Genomic DNA, 21,796 nt, shown 5'->3' with positions numbered 1-21,796 from the left:
ATTTTTTTTTTTTTTAACTTATGATGTTGACCTTTAAAGATGAGGAAGATGAAGAATCGCAATCTTGAATGTGGATTTCTAGACCTTCTTCTGGTAGTTTTGATCTCCGTGTTTGTTCCTGTAAAGTCCCTGACTAACTCAGTAGATGTCGCGGCAATGATGGCTTTGAAGCAGAGTTTGAACAATCAGCTCTCGAGTAGTCTTACTCAAGTCAATAAATCTGTAAGCTCAAACGGCAACCCAGACATCGGGAATAACGTCCCGTCTCCAGCCCCTGTTACTAGTAAGTCGAGCTCAGGGAGTATTGTTGTAGGCTCAAACGGAAACCCAGACATGGAGAAGAACGTCCCGTCTCTAGCCCCAGAACCATCTGGTGATGGTAGTCCAAATGGGACAAACAGCGGTGGCCGGAATAATTCTTCAGCCTCTGTTGGAGTTATAGTGTGTTCAATAATCAGTGGTGTCTTTCTGGTTTTCTTGGCTGGATACAGTAGAATGCGAAAGCAGTGTGGTAGAGTCCACGGCCCCAATACAATGGTGGTCCAACCTCACCATTTTGGCTCTAACCCTGAAACAGCAAAGGCCTTGAGTGAAAACTATAATTGGTCAAGCAGTGGGCCGAGTGAAATTGAAATGGGTGACACAGGTAACATGGTGATGATTTCCATTCAAGTCCTAAGAAATGCGACTAACAATTTTAGTGAAGATAACATTTTGGGAAGAGGAGGTTTTGGGACAGTGTACAAAGGAGAATTGGACGAATGTACAAAGATCGCTGTGAAGAGAATGAACTCTGGTATAATGACTAAGAAGGGACACAAAGAATTCAAGTCTGAGATTGATGTTCTTACCAAAGTCCGACACCGACATCTTGTTGCTCTTCTTGGGTATTGTTTGGATGGAAATGAGAGGCTTCTTGTGTTTGAGTACATGCCTCAGGGGACTCTCAGCCGGCATCTTTTCAATTGGAAAGAAGAAGGGCTGATGCCACTAGGGTGGTCAAAAAGATTGAGCATTGCCTTAGATGTGGCCAGAGGTGTTGAGTATCTACATGGTTTAGCCCATCAAAGCTTCATTCACAGGGACCTAAAGCCTTCAAACATTCTTCTAGGAGACGATACGAGGGCTAAAGTAGCAGATTTTGGTCTTGTTCGTCTTGTTCCTGAAGGGAAATCCTCCATTGAGACAAGACTCGCAGGAACCTTTGGGTATCTTGCTCCAGAGTATGCAAGTAATTTAACTTCTATCTGTATTTGGATTAGAAATTTTAGAATGATTGTGATCTTCTTTTACAAGGTTCGGGTTCAGATTTACCCAAAAGCTCTTCTTTTCTTTAGTTTATTTTTGTCTTTCCCATATATTCTGAACTTCCAGCAAAGCTTCTCACTTCTAAATTTATTTATCAATTGATCTTTGTTCCCGTTTCTTCTTTCAAAAGGGTCCTAACTTGTTCTGAAATTTATGCATACATGAAAATCTTAGGATCAAAACAATGAACAAGATGTGATGAAATGCTTCATTTTGTTTAGCAATAAGAAGAATTGAGCCTATGTTTATGTTTGGATACAAATTTCCAATTAGCTCTTCCCATGAAGTATCAATCAATTAATCTATTTTATACCATACTAACTCAGAAGAGATATCTCTTGACTAAATTGATGGACAGCAATGGGGCGAATAACTACCAAGGTCGATGTCTTCAGTTTTGGTGTCATACTGATGGAGCTTATCACAGGGAGAAAGGCTCTTGATGAAACCCAATCCGAAGATAGCATATACCTAGTAACATGGTTCAGGAGAATGCTCATCAACAAGGATACCTTCCAAAAGGCGATAGACCCCACAATTGACCTCTGTGAGGAGACCCTTGCTAGGATCAACACTGTTGTCGAGTTGGCAGAACATTGTTGTGCTAGTGAGCTACATCAAAGACCAGACATGAGGCATGTTGTCAATGTACTATCATCTCTAGCAGAGGTATGGAAGCCATCAAACCCAGACTCAGACATCTATGGCATCCAGATGCAGTATCAAGGCACTAGCGTCAATGCCAAGAGAAGAAGAATGGCGCACAGTTTCATTAGTTTCAAAATTCCAAGTTTCTTTAGAAATTCTAGTCGTAGTGAGAATTCTATTCCTAGTATAGTGTGGAATTCTGTTTGAGTTTTGCTTTCAGTTTCTTTCCACTTCAAACTATTTTTAGTTGTCTTTGTCCAAGCTGTATAAGGTCTCTAATGGATACAATCTTGTTTTGAATTGGTTTTCTTTATCTCATCAAGTCCTAGTTAATTAACAATCTCTAAACATAATAATATATTGGGGAATTTTTAACTAGTTTAAGTCTTTTATCATTCAATTTATTGCATCTGCAATGGCAACTTGTGCCTTCCTATTGAACCAAATATCTTCAAAATCAGAATCTTTCTGTCAATTTGTATCAATCGAAAGTTAATGTATTACTTAGTATTCTATATAAAATGCAAAATCGTTCAATTCGATCTCATGTTTAAGCCATTTAATCCCTGATAATTGAGATGCATTGTTCTAATTCAATTCTTTGTCATCCATGAAACAATCATGCTACCTCACAATCTGAAGAAATTTATCATTGACTTGCCATCCAGCTCCTTGATCATGAACCTTTCCATATATTCCACTAGTGTAAATTGCCGGTATAGAGCTGATTTCTCCGGCGATGTTAACTCCGGCATAGGTCCATACAAGTTCTCCGTCTTACCTGGATTCAAGAAAACGGCGATCGAGATTCGTGGCTCCCTGCGAGGATGCGCTAACACTCGATGTTCTACACTTTTGTATTCATTGTTCGATAACATCTGAAGCCAACATTGCAAAAAACTTATCAGAATCTTAGACTTGTCTGAGGCTCTGAGCTATAGGAAAGGAGTTACGTCTCATACCTGGAGAATGTCGCCGATGTTGATGATAAGAGCATCAGGGACAGGTTTCACATCCAACCACTCATCCTCGTGCTTCACCTGCAACCCTCTGATATGATTCTGCAGAAGTACAGTCAACACTCCCGGATCGGTGTGAGACGTAACCCCTAAAGTTAAATCAGGTTGCGGGCAGTAAGGGTAGTAATGAGCCGCCATCACCCTCCCTTCCAAACACGATAGCTCCTTCAATCTCTCCTGCTTCACACCCAACCCTTCCGACAAGATCTCCATCAGAACCTCCCCTAACCGTCTTGTGTGCTGATCCCATTCCAGGACCTCTCGCCGGAATATCTCCGGAATATGATCTATTTCGGGAGGCATGGGGCTGAAGTTCACATGAATCGTGTCTCTCCAGCTGGCGGCCTTAGATTGGAAGAGATCGAAATTGGTGGCGAAGGACACGCCGCGAAGCAAGTCCCGAGTGTAGTACTGAGACTTCACCTCCGTTGGCTGCTCGTTGAAGGCTTTGATGGCGTCGATCGTGTGGTTGATAACGCCGGAAGGGATGCCGTGGTTGATGACCTGGAAGAAGCCGAACTCTCTAGAGGCATCTCGGATTTGTTTCACGATGCGAGATCGATGGTTGGAATCGAGGCCGGAAAGATCAACGACGGGGATTAGATCGGAGGCGGGAGGGGCGGTGGAAGGGGTGGAGTTGGGGAGGGTTTCGGGTGGATGGATGAAGAAAGGAGGAATGGTGGCGGCGCCGGAGTCCACAAGGCCTTTGACTCCGATCTTGGAGTCATCGAATTGCTTCACCGCTGCAGTTCTATCATAGTCTTGGTCACTGTTGGCAGCACCGAGCGTCATCTTTACTCTATGATTGGCAGTCGTTATTGTAAGCAGTGAAGTGAAAGCTTTATGGCAGTGGTTTCAATTTATGGCGGTGGTGGAAGTGAGAATACTTGAGCGGAAGTAAGTCTTGGAACCAAATTATAGCAGCAGAAAAAGCTTAGATGGATCTAGATGATTCAACCATCTTATCTTTATATACATGCATCGCATCATGTCTCGGTGGTCCTTAATTTTTCAATTTTTAAGAAATGTAAAAAGAATGAACTTGAAGTCTACATGTCAATGAAATTTCGACCCTATCAGATTTTCTCACATGGAAGAACATGTGCACAGTCCTGAAATCTGGATTCAAGTTTTTTTTTTTTTTGGGTTAAAGTTTCAAGTACTTTTTTTTTTAATAAGAAAATTAAATTAGAAAAGAGACATCAACTGATCAAAGTATCATCATGTGAAATATAAAGACTTTGTTCACGTCTCATTTATCTTCCATCCATTATGTGGACCTGTTGACCCCGGATGAGGAACCTCTGGTTGTTGTTTCAATTGAATCTCATGTCATCAAGTAATTGGTCATGTGAAAAGGAGATATTTTCCCGCGTATGAGAAACAGGTTATCTATCCACTCGTTTTGAGATTCAAAATTTTAATCAAAATAGAAATCATTAAAATAAAATCATAGTTTGAAAAAAAAAAAAGTTGACGGAGAGAGAGGGAGAGGGGGGGAGGGGAGGGGGAGGGGGAGGAAGGGATAAGTAGTACCTATTGTGATGGATGCATTTGAGTATATACTACTAAGTTATTATAACACCATAGAAGAGGAGATTCAAGTAGTTTGTACTTGAGGATTCTTGAGGCATAGAGGAGCACACAATGTTTGTACTTGAGGATTCTTGAGGCATAGATGAGCACGCAATGAGGCCGATGGGACAATTTTGCACAGAAAGAGTTGTAAGGTTATTTCATAAGAGGAGGAGAGAGGGTATGCTAGTATACCCTCCTTCGACAGCTTTGAGAATCTTTTCCCTTAAAAAAATTAGGGAAATGGTTCTCTGACCCTAGTACACCAGCAACCGGCCTCTTTTTTCATAAAATGACCTCATTTCCCTCCCATGTTTAAAACTTTTTCATTGCATCTCACTGGTGTCCTCCTCTATGTCAGTTGCTGGGAGAACGCCAATCCCAACTATATATATGATGACTATCCATAAAATTTAGGTTTGGTTGTGAGACAATTAGCACATATGATTCATTATCCATCCAATGATCAAATAAGCTCTCCAGCAGCTGAATAACTTAATATTAGAAGAAGAAAAATTAGCTCATATATAATGGGTTAGATCCTTAGATGGTTGAGAGTTTTCATCCACACCATGGCATGCAATCCTTAGATGGTTGAGAGTTTTCATCCATACCATGGCATGCAACATGTGAAAAGGATGTAAAATTAGTGTGCGGACTGCGGAGAGAATGTAAAATTAGTGGAAAGCAAGCTTTTCTTTTTTGGTAGAAGAAGGCTAGCTTTTTCTGACCTCATGAAAATCATGCGAGTTATTAGTCGATCATGTTTCCAAGACAAACATATAGACTCCCTCGAGAAGAACGGAGTTGAATTATAATTTATGTGGTGTCATGCAATTATACATTTAAATCAAATTGGTTCAAGATACATTAACCATCAATTGGAACTAGATGGAAACCTTCGAGCAGGTAAAGTCATTCTTAATTACATTGCTCATCCATGAAACTTCCTCACAATTTGAAGAAATTTATGATTGACTTGCTATCCAGCTCCTTGGTGAAGAACTTTTTCATGAATTTTTCCAGTGTAAATTGCTGGAAAAGTGCAGGTTTTTCCAGCGATATCAACTCCGGCAGAGGTCCATACAAGTCCTCCCTCTTGCTTGGATTGAAGAAAATAGCAATCGAGACTCGTGACTTCTTGTGAGGATTCGCCAACACTCTATGTTCTACGCTTTTGTACTCATCATTCGATAATATCTGAAAATCAAAATTAGTGTTATAGACAAAAATATATGATCAGAATGGTCAATTGTTTAGTCATACTCCAAAGCTAACCATTAAGGAGAGAATGCACGCTAAGTTCTTTTATGTATCCACATCGGATTATTCACATTCGAAGTGATAATTGCTTTATGGTGAAACCCCAAGAGATCATAGATATATATATACCTGAAGAATATCGCCAACATTGATGACAATAGCATCAGGCACAGGTTTCACATCCAACCACTCATCACCGTGCTTCACCTGCAACCCTCCGATTTGGTTCTGCAACAGCAGTGTCAACACTCCCGGATCAGTGTGAGACGTAATCCCCAGCGTGAGATCGGGTTGAGGACAGTAGGGGTAGTAGTGGGCCACCATCACCCTCGCTTCCGAACACGATAACTCCTTCAACTTCTCCGACTTCACACCCAACCCTTCCGATAGAATCTCCATCAGAACCTCCCCCACCCGTTTCACGTGTTCGTCCCACTCCAGCGCCTCATGCCGGAATATCTCCGGAATAAGCTCCAAGTCGGGATGAGTTGGGCTCAACCTCATCTGAACCGTATCCCTCCAACTGGCGGCCTTGGATTTGAAGAGATCGAAATTACTGGAAAAGGCCACGCCTCGACGTTCACGACTATAGTACTTAGACTTCTCCTCTGTTGGCTCCTCGTGGAAGCCTTTAATGGCGTCGATGGTGCGGTTGATAACGTCGGAGGGGACGCCATGGTTGATGATCTGGAAGAAGCCGAAATCTCTAGAGGCATCTCGGATTTGTTCAACGATGAGAGATCGACGGTCGGAATCAACGCCGGTAAGATCAACGACGGGGATCAAATCGGAGGTAGGAGATGAAGTAGAGGAGTTGGAATTTGAGAGGTTTTCCGGTGGGTGGATGAAGAAAGGAGGGATGGTGGTGACGCCGGAGTCTACAAGACCTTTAACTCCGATCTTGGACTCGTCGAATTGCTTCACCGCTGTCGCTCGATCATACTGTTGGTCACTACCGGTGGTTGTAGAAGCACCGATCGTCATCTGCAACCTTCTTCTTCTTCTTCTGGGAAAGTCTGAGTTGGGGGAGATAAGGCGTCTGGAAGAGAGGGAAGAAGTGAAATCTTTGTCGTGATGGTGGAAATGAGAATACTTGGCGGAAATAGCAATTTTATAACGTGCAGGTTTCTCTGTCGCTGAACCAGTCTGTTTGAAAACTTGGGCCGATTAAAATAAAAAACGTGAATTGAAGACATTAGACGGGTCCCACCTGACTTGTACTTTGAACGTAATCCAACTTTGAATTTGGCTTGTGTGAATGCTTTTCGCTGAAACTTGATTCCTTTACAATGGTGATTTGGCTATTGATGGAGGATCAACTAATAACCAGAGTAGTGCTTTGATAGACTACAAGGTTGCTTCATTTATACTTCTTATCTAAAATACTGTTACGTGACAGGTCAAATGAGGCTCAAATAATCTAAAAATATATATACAATTGTTGTTAAATGAACCATAAAATTGAATTTCGCTGATCTATGATCGATGAATATGATATTATTTATCTATCCAATGGTCAGATAAACTCTTCACCAGTTTTAGAACTGAAAAATTATGGAGAAGATTTTCAACTATCATAATGTATTAGATGGTTGATAACTTTGACGTAGACCACATGCAACATGTGGGTAGTCCAAAGAAGGAAGCTAGGACACCCTCTTCGGTGCACACTTGAGATGCATATCTGGGTGTTGTCAGTCATCGAGTATGCATTGGGTGTTGGAGAGGATTTAGGCCCTCTATTGCCTTAGATAATGATATTTACAGGATTAACAAAAGTAACCTCACAAAAAATTCATGAAGATTGGCGTTCACGTTTCCAACACAAACACGTCATATTGTATCTCTTAGCATCATGAACCCAATAAATTAGGCGATGCCAGCATCATATTGAGAAAATAAATCTTATTTTTTTGCTAGTTGATCGACCATGTGAAGAATAAAAAATTCATGAATATGGAAAAAATTTCATCAAGAAATTATGGAAAAAATTTTTGAGCCACTAGGAGAGAGGGTAACCTAGCACTTTTCTTTTTATCTTTATCTTTATCTTCTTTGTATGAAATGATCTCAAATCTCTCTTATCTATGAAAAGGTTTTGCCGCTCCTCATTGGAAGTAGTTTAAACTTAGTTTTGTTTTGCTTTTGCCTCTTGAATTTGTAATTTAACAGCTAACCATGGGATTTGGTAGAGATTGATATTGTATGCAATGCAAACTTAATTAAATTTGTTATATAATTTTCTTTGGGTATCCAATATGATTGGGTGAAGTTCTCTTTAAATTATAGATTGAACCACGTGAAGGGGGAATTTGAGGTGAAAAACTTAAACCCTAATGAAAGAAAGGTTATACACTCATATTTGGAAACTATGTTTCATGCCTTTCATAGTTGATACGTAACAATTCAGTTGGGACTCAAATTTGATGGATTTGTCATCTACGACACATTCTATATAGTTATGAATCGTCTGACACCAATAAAGTTAATATTTATTATGATAGAAAGTCATAAAAGTAATATGGATATTTAAAAAATTAATACAAAATGAATTCAACATTAACCAATCCCATATTTTCTAGTGATAAGTCTGCGATACCAACATATGTAATGAGTGGCCTATCAAACGGCATCCAATGTTCTTTGATTTAATTGTGCCTAAAATTTGATTACTTCAGCATATGATTAATTCAAGTCATTAGTTAAATATTCAACAATGGAATTGCAACGTCACCCCTTCACATGGCTTAAATGAGGTGTGTATTCCATAAACTCCTTTTTAAGACAAGCCATCTCCTGAGATTCTTCAGAAAAATAAAGAAAAAAATTATTTCAACCCACAAACATAGATTAAGGCTGTGTTTGGTAGTCACGAGAAGAAAAAAAAGAAGAAAACATGAGAAAATATGAAAAAATAATAAGACAAAAAATAAATGATTACACAATGATTTCCTATGTGTCTATCTCTCTCTTAAAATTCAATTTTTTTTGAATTTTTTTCTTTTCTTCTCTTGGTAACCAAACATACATACTTTTTTTTATTTTCTCACCATTTCTTCTCTTTTCTTTTTTATATTCTTTTTTCTTTTCTTTTCTATATTCTTTTTTCTTTTCTTTTCTTCTCTTGGCTATCAAACATAGCCTAAAAGTTTTTTATTTTTTTCTCAACATCCAAACACAACCTAAAAATGGTGAAGAGATCGTTGTCTGATCATGTGACCCTTGTACCAGCATAGAGCCAAGGGCATTAACATGGATAAACATTTGTTAAGGAAAATGGCTTCCTATAGGGGAGCGTAAGGGCTGCGTCTAGATCATAGTTAGCAAATTCGGATTCGGGAATTATTCAGACGGAGAATTATTCGAAATAATTCGATTGGTTAATTTAAGGATTTGGTCAAAAAAGCTGTCAAAATAAAAATCAGAGTTGGATTCGGATTCGAGAATTATTCAATTAAAAAAATAAAAGTCAGGCAAAAAATTTGGATATTATTTTTATAGTTTATTGTATATTTTTTATTTATCAAGTTATTAACTTAATTTGTATACTTAGAAAGAGCAAATTACTTTATACAATAAAGTAAAAAACTATGAAATAATTGTAATTGAGCGATGGAAGCAATGGTTATTGTAATCCAATTTCTACTCATGAAATAGATTAGGCCCCAAAACAGTGAAAGCAAGATTACAACTATAATAAAACAAATAAATAAATTGACCACAAAAAAATTTTACTATCCTTTTGCTTAGGTTCACAAGACCCATATTGTACTAAGACGCACTAATTTTTCAAAATTAAAGCAAAAATATAAAAGAAGATTGATCGATATGGCGATATGAATCTGTCCTGATCCCTCGGAACCTCAAATTATCCTTCAAGGTTTAATATTTCCCCTATCTTAGGATGAACTGATGAAGTTATGAGAAAGAAATGAAACAAAGAATAGATTCATACAATTGTTACAGAAGAATTAGGTGGAGAAAAAAGATGGGAAGAAAGAGGCGAAAATTTGGGGGAGAAGAATATAAAAAAAAAAAACTATTTCGATGGTGGGTACCGTGGGTTTCATATATGTTGTTTTGTTTTTTTTGTTTATTTTTTTTTTTAATACTGTTAAAGTGGACCGAATAATTTGATTTAATTCGATTCGGCCCAAATTATTCGTGTTTTAAAACCAAATTAGTAAGCAGTGCATTTTTTACTGAATTTTATTTTTAATTTAGATTCGGTCAGAATTTTTTATTTAATTCAAAAAAATTCGAATCGGCCGAATAATTCGCGAATTATCGCGAATTATTCGGCCGAATTGTTAACTAGGCTTTAGATACATTGGAGGAAAAATGTCCACTGTAGACCCCCATGAAATGTGATGACCCCATTCTTAATGCTTTCAGGCTCTTTCCCACTGATTGGGTCACACTCTCTCCAGGAAATACTTCCTAACTTTTTTATTTCAAGGGATAGAGATGTAATTTCGTGCGATCCTCCGACCAGGCAGCCTTCTTTTTGACCCTTTGAATCCTCGGTCCACAAGCTGGGTCGAACCGCTGCATCGAGAGCTTCAGTCTAGAGTCTCTAGACCTCTTTTCGTAAGCCCTAGGGCTAGCTCCAGCCCGGCCAAACCCATCTGTTATCCACCCCATCTAATTCTCTGAAGTCTGAAGAGCGAAAGAGCGAAAGAGCGAGAGAGCGACGTAGCCGCCCTGCGAGTCTGACCGATCACAGACGAGCGAGAGCGAGAGAGATGGTGGGGGGAGCGTTTTGGGGAACAAGAGTGCTGGAGATAGTGAAGAAGCACGACTCGGGAGGACTGGTATGGAAGAGGATAAAGCTCACCACCACCAGGAAGGCCAACGCCAAGAAGCGTCTTCTCAGGGTGTGGCAGGTCTCTCTCTCTCTTTCTCTAACCTTCGTTTTTATTTCCTCTCGTTCTTGGAACTAAAACCACAACAATTAGGAGGAGGATCTTATTAGCATTATTCTTGTTCCGTCTCCTCTTTGATGCATCACTTTAAGCGCATCAAGCTTGTTGGCGTTCCTAATTCTGTTTGATTGGATTGGCTAATGAAATTATCTTCTTTACTTTTTCTCCTATCTCTCATTTTTGGTGTTAAGGGCTGTGTTTTTCAACAAGTTCTAATTGATGCCATCATTTATTTCCCAGGATGATGATCTTATTTAAATGATGATGTTAAAATAGAGTGAATGGTTGAAATTTTGGTTTGGAAATTAGTTGTATATATTCTGTTGGCTTCTGATTCAAGTAAGGTAGGATAAGTTACGTTTCTCGGTTCTCCTTAGGTCAAGTGCGGATTAAAAGAGGAAAAAAAAAAAATTAAACTTATGGAGACGAGTTTGGGATGTAATGGTGGAGTTTCTGTTCGTCTTACTGGGACAAAAATAAATGGGGGTCAATTTAATTGTTTAACTAATCTAAGTTCAATGTGTGCAAAAGAGATTAAATGGAATTACCCTTGTTTGTTCAGTTGCAGCTAGCTCAATACAACTAAGTGGCCTTTGGCATAGTCGGGGAGAAGTTTCAATCTTATGGAGGAGGGATTTTTTGTTGGAAAACATGAGTTATTAATGAATGGCAGAGTCCTTCCATGAGTATCAGCTGTGGCATGACTCATTAGCCTTACATTGGGAGAGATAGGCTCCTTTCCCACTTGTGTGCAAATTTATGGAGGAATACAACAGAAATTGTGCAAAACTGATAATGCATATAAGTCAAAACAAGTCAGCATATAAAAGATGCCAATTTTTAATGTGGAAAACCTTTCAACATGAAGATCAAAACCACGAGGTTCTAGAATAGGAAAATCTCCGCTACTAATAAATAATGAGAATACAAGTTCTCCAGTCAACTCGAGAGTAACAACATTCTTAGATAATAAGATAACTAACCTTACAAGGTGTGTTCACAAGGGCATAATATTATTACCTCAATCCCGATGTGACAAAAGCAGTAATAATACTATCACACCACTACCCTAGTATGAGAGACCTTCTCTAAAGAGTTCATGTACTATAATAGAAAGCTTGTCCCTCTCTATGTTAGGTGGTAGGCTTTAGACCAAAAGCCCCTGACTTTATTTGAAAATATCTAGATGATAATGTTTTTCATCCTGTATCCATAGAGACATCGCATATTCGTTGTGGAAAAAATTGGAAGGCTTGTCCGACATAGTTGCCAAGGCATCGCCTTTGCATCCAGACGCCTTTGTCACCTTGTTGGTGTCGCCTTACTTTTGGACCCTCTCCACCGCCTTGGGTCGCCTAGATGTCGTGGCAACTATGTTGTACGAAAGGAACACTTCTAGCAATATAGTTTTCTTAATCAGAAAGCTTGTGAATGTGAAGTATGAAGAAGGAAGTCCAGTGGTAGAACATTTGAATGAGGTTAAAAGCATTATGAATCAGTTCTCCTCTGTGCAGATGGTGGCTGACGAAGAACAAGCCCTATTACTTTTCAGCTGAATACCTGATAGGTGGGAGAAACCGACTATGTCTCTTATACTTTACACCAAATGGGGAACTCACAATGAGTAAATCTATTGAATGAAGAAACATGAAGAAAATACTGTAGTCCATCTCAAAAGAAGCACTTGCCGTAGAATACTAGGGGAGAAGAAGAAACAGGTCAAAAAAAGAGACTACATGCTATTACTACAAAAAGGAAGGGCATGTGAAAATGGGGTGCAGAAAGCTTAGAAAGATCAAAAAAAGAGGATTAGAAGAAGACATGAAAAAGACACCACTATCATTAGCTCAGATGGAAATATCATTATCTTCTCAGGCTGCAAAAAATATTGTCTCCCTCTCTCTCAAAATTGTTAATACTAATGATTCCATTGGTTTTGTTCTCATTTATCCACCCATGGTACATAATGATGGGGGAGATATACAACATGACAATGAAGATGGTGATGATGGCAATGATGATGCTCCAACAGATAGCACCATAGTTCTAAATCTCGTTTCGGTAAAGCCATTTTGATCAAACCGATAAATATCAAAATTTTACTAAAACAGTGTATTTTTTCGAAGACTGATTCAGTTGGCCGTTTCGGTAGGCAAGCGGCTATATTAGGCTTCGATACTTCTTGGAAATCTTGTTTTAGCCTGTATAAACATATGTAAACCTTCATATTGCAAGAAAAGGCTCACAAAGTGGTGTTTTGGATTTGAACCCTTGGTTGGCAGTGAACGTCAAACCCTATTGTATACCTTTTGTAATATTGCCTATTCTACATATTTTTTTTATTACTCTAAGACAACATAAGCAAGTAAACCAAGTAATTATGCATCTCTGGAGTGATGTGACATTGTGACAACCCCTAACCATGTGTACCAGCAATTCGAGACGGTGATGCGGCAAAAATCCAAGCAAAGGAGGTGTTTTCTCCTTTTAAATTTCAACCAGAACTTGCGAAATGGAGTATTTAAGTAACCTGCTTTGTGACGTGAAACATACTGAAATTTCGCCGAACTAGCAATTGCCGACCAAAACAGTGCAAGCCTTTTGTTTTGCCTCCCATTTTGTTTCGGTAGGCTTGAAATTAGGAAAATTTTGCCAAGATTTGGAACTATGGATGGCACAGGTGATGTTGAACAAGGGGGGGAGCCCCTTCGAGATCCAACAGTTGATCCTCAATTGAGGAAGATCTACTAGGGAGTGACAATTGTCTATCAGGTTCCACCAAATCTCTATATTATGCTTATAGATGCAGGTGAATTTTGAAGAAGCGAAAGCCAATGTGCATAAAGCTGAGTGGTTAAAAGCTATGCAAGAGGAGATGGAATTTTGTGCATAAGTACCAGACTAATGATTTAGTGGAGGTGAGCAACCTAAAGATAAGATGAAACTCAATAGTAAATTGGTGTCCAACTTGAACAGCTCATGATTAATGTACAAGGCGAGGTTGGTTGTGAAGGTATTGATTTTACTAAGATTTTCCCACTTGTAATGGTGTCATCCATTCGTGCACGCGCGCGCGCGCGGGGGTGTGGGGTGGGGGTGGTGTTGAGCCTGTCTATAAGTTCAGCACCCTGATGTAATGATAGCCTTTCCTTATGGTGATTTGGAGGAAGAGATTTACATGGGGTAGCTAAAAGGTTCCAAAGTCAAGAGCAAGGACAAAGGATCTAGTGGAAACCTTGATGACAAGGAGGTTTATCAACGTCTAGACCATTGGGGACTTCGAAGGGAGCTATGATAAGGAATAGGAGGATGATCTTAAAATGCACTTCCTGGAAAAGTCTGACCATTTATCTTGTAATCTCACTCTGAAGCTGTCTTTCCTAGCTCTGACTAGTGAAACTTCCATCATACTGGATTTTGGGTGACATAGCAAAGATTCAGTTTTTCCTTTGTACTGTATCTTCAGATCACATTCTTATAATCGACCTTCTGATCAGCAGGGAGCACTGTATTCAATGTGTGTATCCTCTTCCATTTGGAGCTGCCATGCCAATTTCTCATCTACTTTTCAACTGTTGGTCTGCTTATGGACTCTGGTTGGTTCATTGAGATGTTTGTTCTGCACTTTGTGTTGACTTTCCTAATTTGTCTATTTCTGGTTTATTAATCTTTTGTAATAAGGCTGTGCCACATTTCAACCATTTAATTAACCCTACACAACCACAATAAACGGGTACTTTGGAACACATTAAACTGCTACTTTGGAAATGCTTGATGACCTCAGTTGGCTTTCTTGCTTAGCAGTCCTACACCATCTCTGCACCCATTTCTATATTTATTTTCCTTTTTTGGTAGAAACTGCAAATCAGATGAAGGATTTTGGCATGCTTAATCCTTCAAGAGAAAACACCTGCTCAAGATCCATCTAGAGTCAAGCTCAAGAAGATAGCCATTGCTTGTGGAGAAATTAGGGTTCTTGGATGAAAGTTTGGTTTCTTGAGTGGCAGGGGCAGGTGAGGGACTGCGAAGATCATGGTTATCCAATTGTAAAAACTAATGGTTCTTAGACATGGATGTGATGCACAAATAAATGGGTGGGTGTGGACGGGTAGGGCCAACCCCCCAAAACAATTGAATGCTAAGCATTTCCGCCAGTGGTGCTGTAGGATTTATATGCATGTATGATTCATGGTCAGAAATGTTTACTCGTGCATTTAACTTGTATATCAAATCATATGGCTCTTTGTATATAGATCCTTGTTCCTCCATTCCACTCTATACAAGTGGCTATACCTTGTCTGCTTATATTTGTATGGTGGGTTCCAAAACCAAATAGATGCAAAATAATCAGATTATCAAGAGTTGAGTTACATTTCATTGTTCCTGAAAATGTTATTATCTTGCACTATAAAAATTCCTTTTTGTGCAATGACACTCTCTTGTTTCTTTTTCTCCTAGAATGAGGCTGTTTTGAAGGCTTGTGCTGAACCACCTCCTTCAGCAGCTGGTGCTGCTGGAGTTGCAGAGAAAGACAGCCAAGACACCAAATCGTAGTGCAAATACAGTAAGAACACAAGATGCGCCTGAAGGTCTTGCTGTGCTGATTCCAAGCTTCTTGATATGTGTGACAACTTGAACTTCGAACTTGGCTTGAGCTCATGACAACCATGTTAAATCTTTGATTGTCAATGTCTGTCATTTTTTAGCATTAGATCACCAGATGTATTCCTATCTCAACCTTGTTTTGTGATAGAACTCTTAAACAAAAATCTAGTTATTCATTTATTAAAAGAATTTGCCTGCTACTTGTTGATTTTGTGACTGATATTTCTGATTGGGTGTAATTTTCTGTGGTCTGTTTGGGAAGCAATCTCATTTTCATATTCTTTGTCTTGGTTTCTTTTTTATTTTTCTTTTGGTTTCTGTGCTGCATCTTCTTTTTATTTTGTTATATGTAAATCTTTTCTCAGCCCAACGAATCGTCTTCTCTTGGTGCTTCTTACCATTGGAAGTGTTTGGAATCGCTTAGTTAGTCTTTGCGTAGACAGGTCTTTCCTGTTAAAGTGGTGGGTTTTGATGTGCAAAGCTGCGAAGGAAAACCTGTGGCTTGCTATATTTGGAAGTTGGAGGATTGGACTTATAGCATCCAGGTTGTTGAATTAGATGAATGTGGTTAACTTGTGGCAAATCTAGAAAATCTTCCTCTTTTAGGGATTTTTTTTTTTTTTTTTTTTGGATGATATTGGGATGCAAAGATTTGCTTGAGATGTAAACAATATCCCTAGAAGTGGGAGCTCAACTGGAAATCCTTTCTTAAAACTGCCAAATTTAATCTAAAGCTGAAGCTCAGCAAAGCTACACAAAAACGGCTACTCGTCCGGTTCTTTTAGTGAAACAAAAGACTTGCCCTGCCACAGCTGGTGGGTTGATTGGTTCCTCTGTCATTGTGGGGGAGGTCTTGGCGAGGAGACCTTAGGATAAGTTCATACACCATTTTACATCCCACGGCAACTGTAACTATTCTTTGGCAGCTTTTTCTCTATCAAGTTATAAAACCTCACTAATACTTGCTTCCTGATGAACCCACTGGCCAACTTGTTTGTCCCACAGAGACTTTGAGAGTGGGCTGACATTAGAACCAGATGTGGCAGTGACCGTAGCAACTGTATAATGTCCTATGCTTCTTGACATTAAGCACTACCTTCATGGCTTCATTACTTTCGTTGGGTCTATTCACCACATCTCTATAACAAAACTAGTAGCCACAGTGTGTAGCAAGTTGGTCTCTATGAAATAGAGCAAGTAAATTATGGGTTCAAGAGTGTCCTGAGAGGCTATCAGGTTATGTAGGAGAACAATCTGGTCTTCCCTCCGTCAACTGTTCTTTGCTATCAATGAGAAGAGTCCCATCCATATTGTACTCATCGTATACCATGAACTCTCAACTCTCTAAGGGACACGGCCCATGTCGTCTCATGTATCCGAAACCATTCCTTCAATGGCCATACAAGCTTGTGTTCAAGGGTACAACGTTGCCAATGGAAAATCACACGGACGCGAGGGTGGGATTCTTAGTTTAATAAACAGCCTTTTGTATGAGAAGAGACTGTCAATGTAAACCACTAAACCCCATGACTTACTATGTGAGAAGACTGAAAACAAATCCCGACTCTTAACATCATGTTAAACCAACGAAAAACCATTCGCTTTAATGGTTGAAATTGATTTCCACATATTTTCAACCAAAAAAAAATTATGATTGCCACCTCATTCCTCCATGATTCTCCATGAAATCTTTCACCTCCATGCACACATGCATCATCTGTATTCTGTCCGTAGGCAAAATGCAGATCCTTCCGAAACAGGAAGCATGCCCTATACTTACAAATGGTGCATGCAGGCAGGGAAAAGTAAAAAAAGTCAAAACCTCATGGTAAATGGGTTCTCAAAATCAATCCAATGACAGTCATTATTGTATCCCCACATCCTTTGGAATGTCGCTTTCATTTCAGCTACCTAAGAAGATCAAACGATACACCTACATTGTTAAAAAGATACAACTGATCAAACATAACATTGTTCTAGAGCGTGTTTGCTATTGTTTCCTCAAGGGGAAGAACATCTAGCATACATGAAATCTAGGCAACCAGGGAAAATAGTAAGCCCCAAGTTTGTTCAGATCTCCAAGACCAGCTCCTCCAGAGATTGTATGATTCTGCAGCTCTCATTGAGGTTCTATGCCTTCTGAATCAAACACAAAGTTGGAACATGAGAAAAAAGACATCATGAAGTAGAAACCAAATTTCATTTAATGTATCATCCCCTCCCGCGCCCACTTTTGAAGGAATTGGAAAGGGAGGGGGGTAGGGGGGTGGGGGGTTGGCGTAAGTAGCTAGTCTTACTTGCATTGGAAGGTACAGTTTGAATTCCGGTGGGAGCTCTTCCTCTGAATAAAGGCGATCAGAGAAATATATCCTCCTTAGGCGACAGTTTGCATGGACCTGGACACGCAGAGTTTCAACATAGTTTGTGCCATAAGCCCTCCGTGTAAAATCAGCAAGATTCAACTGGATCTGATTCCACCCCTCATCCAACTTCAAGGGCATAGTGCAGATATAAGGCTTCACTCGTGTCACAGCCTAGAAATTAAAATAAGTAAATAAATAAACTACACTTCAATGACCACATGAAAATAATGTATAAAAGAAATAAGATGGGCACTTTATAGGTACATTAAGTGCAGCCAGTATCTTTCAAATATAATGTTTCAACTACTTTCAAAGACCAACATGGTACTGGGTCCTTCCAACCCATTGCAAGTCTTCCCACTCTGTTATGAAAATGGGAGCCAACGAAATTCAGACAAGAAGTATAATACAACTTCAAAAGCCTTACAGATTTGTCGCCCAAAATTTGTAACTTCCAACAAGACCAAGAGACAACAATCAATAGCAATATTAATCAGACAGAGCTCTATGATACTTGAAAAGTGACATGCAGGGGATCTTAGGCACGTGTATTGCTCATGTTTGGCATGTGTATGCTTACATAGTACAATCTGATGGTCACATCCCCTTCTAGGAAGGGTTGACCTGGATGCTACTGATATATTCAACCAGAATAGCATGGCATAAAAAACAAACAACTATAATTGGATAACCAGATATGGAGTTCAAGAAAAAAACTACAGTTGAGCATCTGGTAGACAATTGACATTCATATTATGGCCATTCTCTGAAAAGGAAAACAAAGATCAAGAGCAATGAGAGAGAGAGAAAGGAAGCACAGAAATAGTTTCTCATCGTTTCAAACATAGAAAAAAAAAGCCAAGTCAATTCCATTACATGAAGATCCCAAGTCAATATAAATAATCCTTAACAGAATTCTATTCCTAATAAAGGGAGGGGGGAAAAACAAAGAATGAACTAATTTATCTGAAGAGTAGTGTGAAGGTACTTGAATACTTTATACTGACCAAATAACTCAAAATTAAGCACTCAAGATAACCTCATCCAAATCAAAAACCTCATAATGGGACTGAAACACCATCCTAACACACTCAAACAACCATTTTTATTTTTATTTTTTTTTTTTGGGTAGAACTCAAACAACCATTTTACAACCATTTTAAAGTTCAAAAGAAAATTTCTACATGTATATTACTAGACCTCTTAAAACGCAAAATAAGATTAAAAATAAACACATAATCTCTTATAATGATGCCACAGAACCTAACCTACTATGGTGCAACACTGTCACATATTGCATTTAAATATAGCATTTTGGTAAATCTAAGGTCAAGATTTGTTGTTGGAGATCCACCAGCATCCGAGACACATTTTTCGCCCAAGTTTGCAATAATGCAAGAGCCAACGCATTCACTAACTCAAGATGTTAGTTCAATCCATCCAAAGAGAAAAGAGGACAAAAAGAATATTGAATTTCACTTTGACCTTATTCAAACAGTTGCAGTTCAACCCACTCCAGTTTCAAAACAAGATGTTATTCAACAAAAATACTACACATATAATCAGTGATTTCTAGGATTACCCTAAGACTATCTGGATTATCCTAAGACTATCTGGTTGTAAACACCAAAGGAACATTTCTTTAAGAAGTGACCAATCAGAATGCCTGAACACAGCACAAAGGAGTAAGAAAAAGACTACTGACATCAACAGCTAAATAATTGGCAAGACTTACACACTTGAAAATTAGAAGCCCTGAAACGTCGCCTGACATTCTTATCATCCAGCACTTGGATCTCAAATGTGAAGTATTTCTTTAGATTCTTTACGATCATAACCAAGAAAGGAAGCTTTATACCAAGCGTGGCCGAAGGATCTGCTGGGCATGTAATGTATGTTGATTGGATATTTGATCCAACAATCTCAAGTACACTGGACTGGATGTCTTCATCTTGTGGCCTTTTAATATGGCCATTGATAACTGCAAAAGGTCCAAAACTGAAATAAACACTTCGAGAAAGTAGCGCGCAAAACATGAAAAGACACCTGATTGTACCATGAGCTAAGAGCCAGCATGGACCAAAGGGTATTCACTGTTTTGTGCTCGTTGATCAGAATTATCCAACTAATAAGCTGCCTACGTTATAGCCCATAAAGTAAGAATCACATGGAACAGGCAAGCATAGGAGGTAGTGTGGTTTGTAACTACCCATCAATGGAAGATTGGATCAGAGGGTGAATCTACTGGGATGCAATTACCCAAGGGATCCCAACAACCATAGGAGGAGATTCCTATAGAATAGATCTTCATAATCATGTAACCTTCTTTCTCTTCTAAGAGCTAGAACTATTTCGTGTACACCGGAAGAAAGGGAAAACAGATTCCATTATTACAAGTGGCTCAGTTTACTAGAGTTAGATAGCACTATGGCCACCCTCAACAGAAAAAGTAATAATGCCTTTGGCAAAATAAGGGGCCAAGAGCTACTCACCTTCTTTATCCCATATCTGCAAAGGCTTGCTCCTGGTAGAAAACCCCAAAGAAATTAAGAGTTTCAATAGGCAAGTATAAGCAGAAAATGTAAAAAGTAGTTGCTAGAAAAAAATATTCAGCACGCCCTCACCCAGTGGAGCAGCATATCTCTGTTCATTACCATATGTAAGGGTGACATGGAAATTCTGACAATTGGACGTTTAGGAACTACTGTGGGTTGACCACATGTCAAATTTCTGAACTAAGATTCAATGTATCCTCTCACATGTAGGCATACCCTCCCAAATTTGTCCATGCATCCCACAGTAGTCCATTGATAGTCACTTATTTTTTCAACCCCTTGTTTAGCCACTTGACAAACTCAGATTGGGCTGAAACTTAACAGATGGGCAGACGACTTCGAGTCCACCTATATACAAAATTCCAGCTCCGCATGAACTGCGATGTGGCAGTTATTGAAAGGCGTGCTGTTCTACTTCTGGATGAGGGCATGCTGAGCGGCCCAAATCCGTTTCCCATTTATTTATCCATTTTTTCTTTTTCAAGGATCCACATTTATACCAAGATTGAAAATTAAAGCAAGTGTATCACCCAAATATCAAACAATAACATAACATACCCAAGGCTGTACAAAATGGATAGAAACCCAGACTGGAATGTGTTCTTAAACATTTTCCCAGAAAGAAAATGACAACTGCAACAAAAGAACAGAAAAAACAACATGTTAAATCGCAAGTTGTAAAGAAAAATAAAAATTATCCTAACACTATACATTTGCTATCTCAATGTCTATGGAAAAAATTACTAAAAACTTCACCAAAAAGAAAATTTTCACTCAATAAGAGATATCCAAAATCAGAAACCACAGGAAGAAGCAAACTTGGGCTCTAATTTTAATATCTTTCCTTATCTGATGACTAGAGGGGAGAACAAAACCATGAGCACATCAGCTTTACCAGAAGAATATGCGATATATTAAAAAGCTCAATCACAGAAATTATCGACGCTCGACAGATGAGAAATTACAGATAACGCCCAACAAAAAGAGCGTCAGGATTCATACCAAGGAACCCTAGAAAATAGGGAAAATACAAAAGGAAATAAGACAGAATAAATTGCACCTCCTTCCTTCCTTCAGCGTTTCCACCAGAACAGCTAACCTAAACCCTAGAAAATGGGGAAAGACAAAAGGATAAAAGGAGAAGGAGAGAGAAGGAATCGCACCTTGTTCCTTCCTATAGAGTTACTCTGTATTTCTTTCCGCGGGAAGAAAAGTCGCAGACTCGCGAGGACGAAGGAGGATTCGAGAAGGATTTCGAGTTACAATAACTGTGTGATTACTTAATTTGGAACGGAAAGACGAAACTTTGGAACCAGACCGGTCTGGCCTGACTGGTCGAACCATTGAGACCCAACGTTCCTTCAAGTTGAGCAGATTAACCCATTAACCCTTGTTGCCCTAAGGCCTAAGACCCAAGGAAACGTTGATTTGTTAGAAGGTCCCGTCCGGATCTCTTCATAGAGTGCCATAGAGGCCTTGGCACACGACACGTGGATGTAATAAATCCGACGAAGGAGAGAAGTCACGGCTAGAAA

The 21,796-nt window shown here is 39.1% G+C and overlaps 6 protein-coding genes across 10 annotated transcripts; 3 read left to right on the top strand and 3 right to left on the bottom strand.

Moving 5' to 3' along the window:
* Nucleotides 1-30: 30 nt before the first annotated feature.
* On the bottom strand, nt 31-3,966 carry LOC122081966 (1-aminocyclopropane-1-carboxylate oxidase homolog 1-like). 3 transcript variants are annotated; one of them, XM_042649413.1, is made up of 3 exons: nt 2,919-3,966; nt 2,585-2,834; nt 31-568 (listed from the first exon to the last, which is right to left on the bottom strand). In XM_042649413.1, the coding sequence occupies exons 1-2, from the start codon at nt 3,765-3,767 to the stop codon at nt 2,586-2,588; spliced, it is 1,098 nt and encodes a 365-aa protein (XP_042505347.1). In that variant the 5' UTR covers nt 3,768-3,966; the 3' UTR covers nt 31-568; nt 2,585. The 3 variants fall into 3 exon arrangements, with proteins under 3 accessions (XP_042505347.1, XP_042505348.1, XP_042505346.1); XM_042649414.1 differs by lacking the exon at nt 31-568 and adding an exon at nt 1,902-1,920; XM_042649412.1 differs by lacking the exon at nt 31-568 and having other exon boundaries at nt 2,407-2,834; nt 2,919-3,964.
* On the top strand, nt 40-1,582 carry LOC122082206 (receptor protein kinase TMK1-like). Its single transcript, XM_042649679.1, has one exon. It carries the CDS (start codon nt 40-42, stop codon nt 1,408-1,410), a length of 1,371 nt encoding a protein of 456 aa, XP_042505613.1. The 3' UTR covers nt 1,411-1,582.
* LOC122082205 (receptor protein kinase TMK1-like) lies at nt 1,650-2,163 on the top strand. The gene has a single exon (XM_042649677.1). It carries the CDS (start codon nt 1,669-1,671, stop codon nt 2,161-2,163), a length of 495 nt encoding a protein of 164 aa, XP_042505611.1. The 5' UTR covers nt 1,650-1,668.
* A 1,367-nt stretch (nt 3,967-5,333) lies between the features above and the next one.
* LOC122081965 (1-aminocyclopropane-1-carboxylate oxidase homolog 1-like) lies at nt 5,334-6,990 on the bottom strand. Its single transcript, XM_042649411.1, has 2 exons — nt 5,943-6,990; nt 5,334-5,750 (listed from the first exon to the last, which is right to left on the bottom strand). Exons 1-2 carry the CDS (start codon nt 6,795-6,797, stop codon nt 5,502-5,504), a joined length of 1,104 nt encoding a protein of 367 aa, XP_042505345.1. The 5' UTR covers nt 6,798-6,990; the 3' UTR covers nt 5,334-5,501.
* Nucleotides 6,991-10,428: 3,438 nt separating this feature from the next.
* Nucleotides 10,429-15,543, top strand: LOC122081972. The gene is made up of 2 exons (XM_042649423.1): nt 10,429-10,699; nt 15,197-15,543. Exons 1-2 carry the CDS (start codon nt 10,559-10,561, stop codon nt 15,290-15,292), a joined length of 237 nt encoding a protein of 78 aa, XP_042505357.1. The 5' UTR covers nt 10,429-10,558; the 3' UTR covers nt 15,293-15,543.
* A 1,667-nt stretch (nt 15,544-17,210) lies between these two features.
* LOC122081970 (cilia- and flagella-associated protein 20) lies at nt 17,211-21,588 on the bottom strand. Of its 3 annotated transcripts, none has more exons than XM_042649421.1 (6): nt 21,425-21,588; nt 20,820-20,894; nt 20,199-20,230; nt 19,446-19,687; nt 17,641-17,877; nt 17,211-17,479 (listed from the first exon to the last, which is right to left on the bottom strand). In XM_042649421.1, the coding sequence occupies exons 2-6, from the start codon at nt 20,870-20,872 to the stop codon at nt 17,474-17,476; spliced, it is 570 nt and encodes a 189-aa protein (XP_042505355.1). In that variant the 5' UTR covers nt 20,873-20,894; nt 21,425-21,588; the 3' UTR covers nt 17,211-17,473. The 3 variants fall into 3 exon arrangements, with proteins under 3 accessions (XP_042505355.1, XP_042505353.1, XP_042505354.1); XM_042649419.1 differs by having other exon boundaries at nt 17,211-17,482; nt 21,425-21,578; XM_042649420.1 differs by lacking the exon at nt 21,425-21,588 and adding an exon at nt 21,322-21,368 and having other exon boundaries at nt 17,211-17,482.
* Nucleotides 21,589-21,796: the final 208 nt, after the last annotated feature.

This window comes from Macadamia integrifolia, chromosome 6, assembly GCF_013358625.1.
Source record: "Macadamia integrifolia cultivar HAES 741 chromosome 6, SCU_Mint_v3, whole genome shotgun sequence".
Classification (NCBI taxonomy): domain Eukaryota; kingdom Viridiplantae; phylum Streptophyta; class Magnoliopsida; order Proteales; family Proteaceae; genus Macadamia; species Macadamia integrifolia.
The sequence above is the reverse complement of the archived record's forward strand: the minus strand, read 5'-3'. Positions and strand labels throughout refer to the sequence as shown.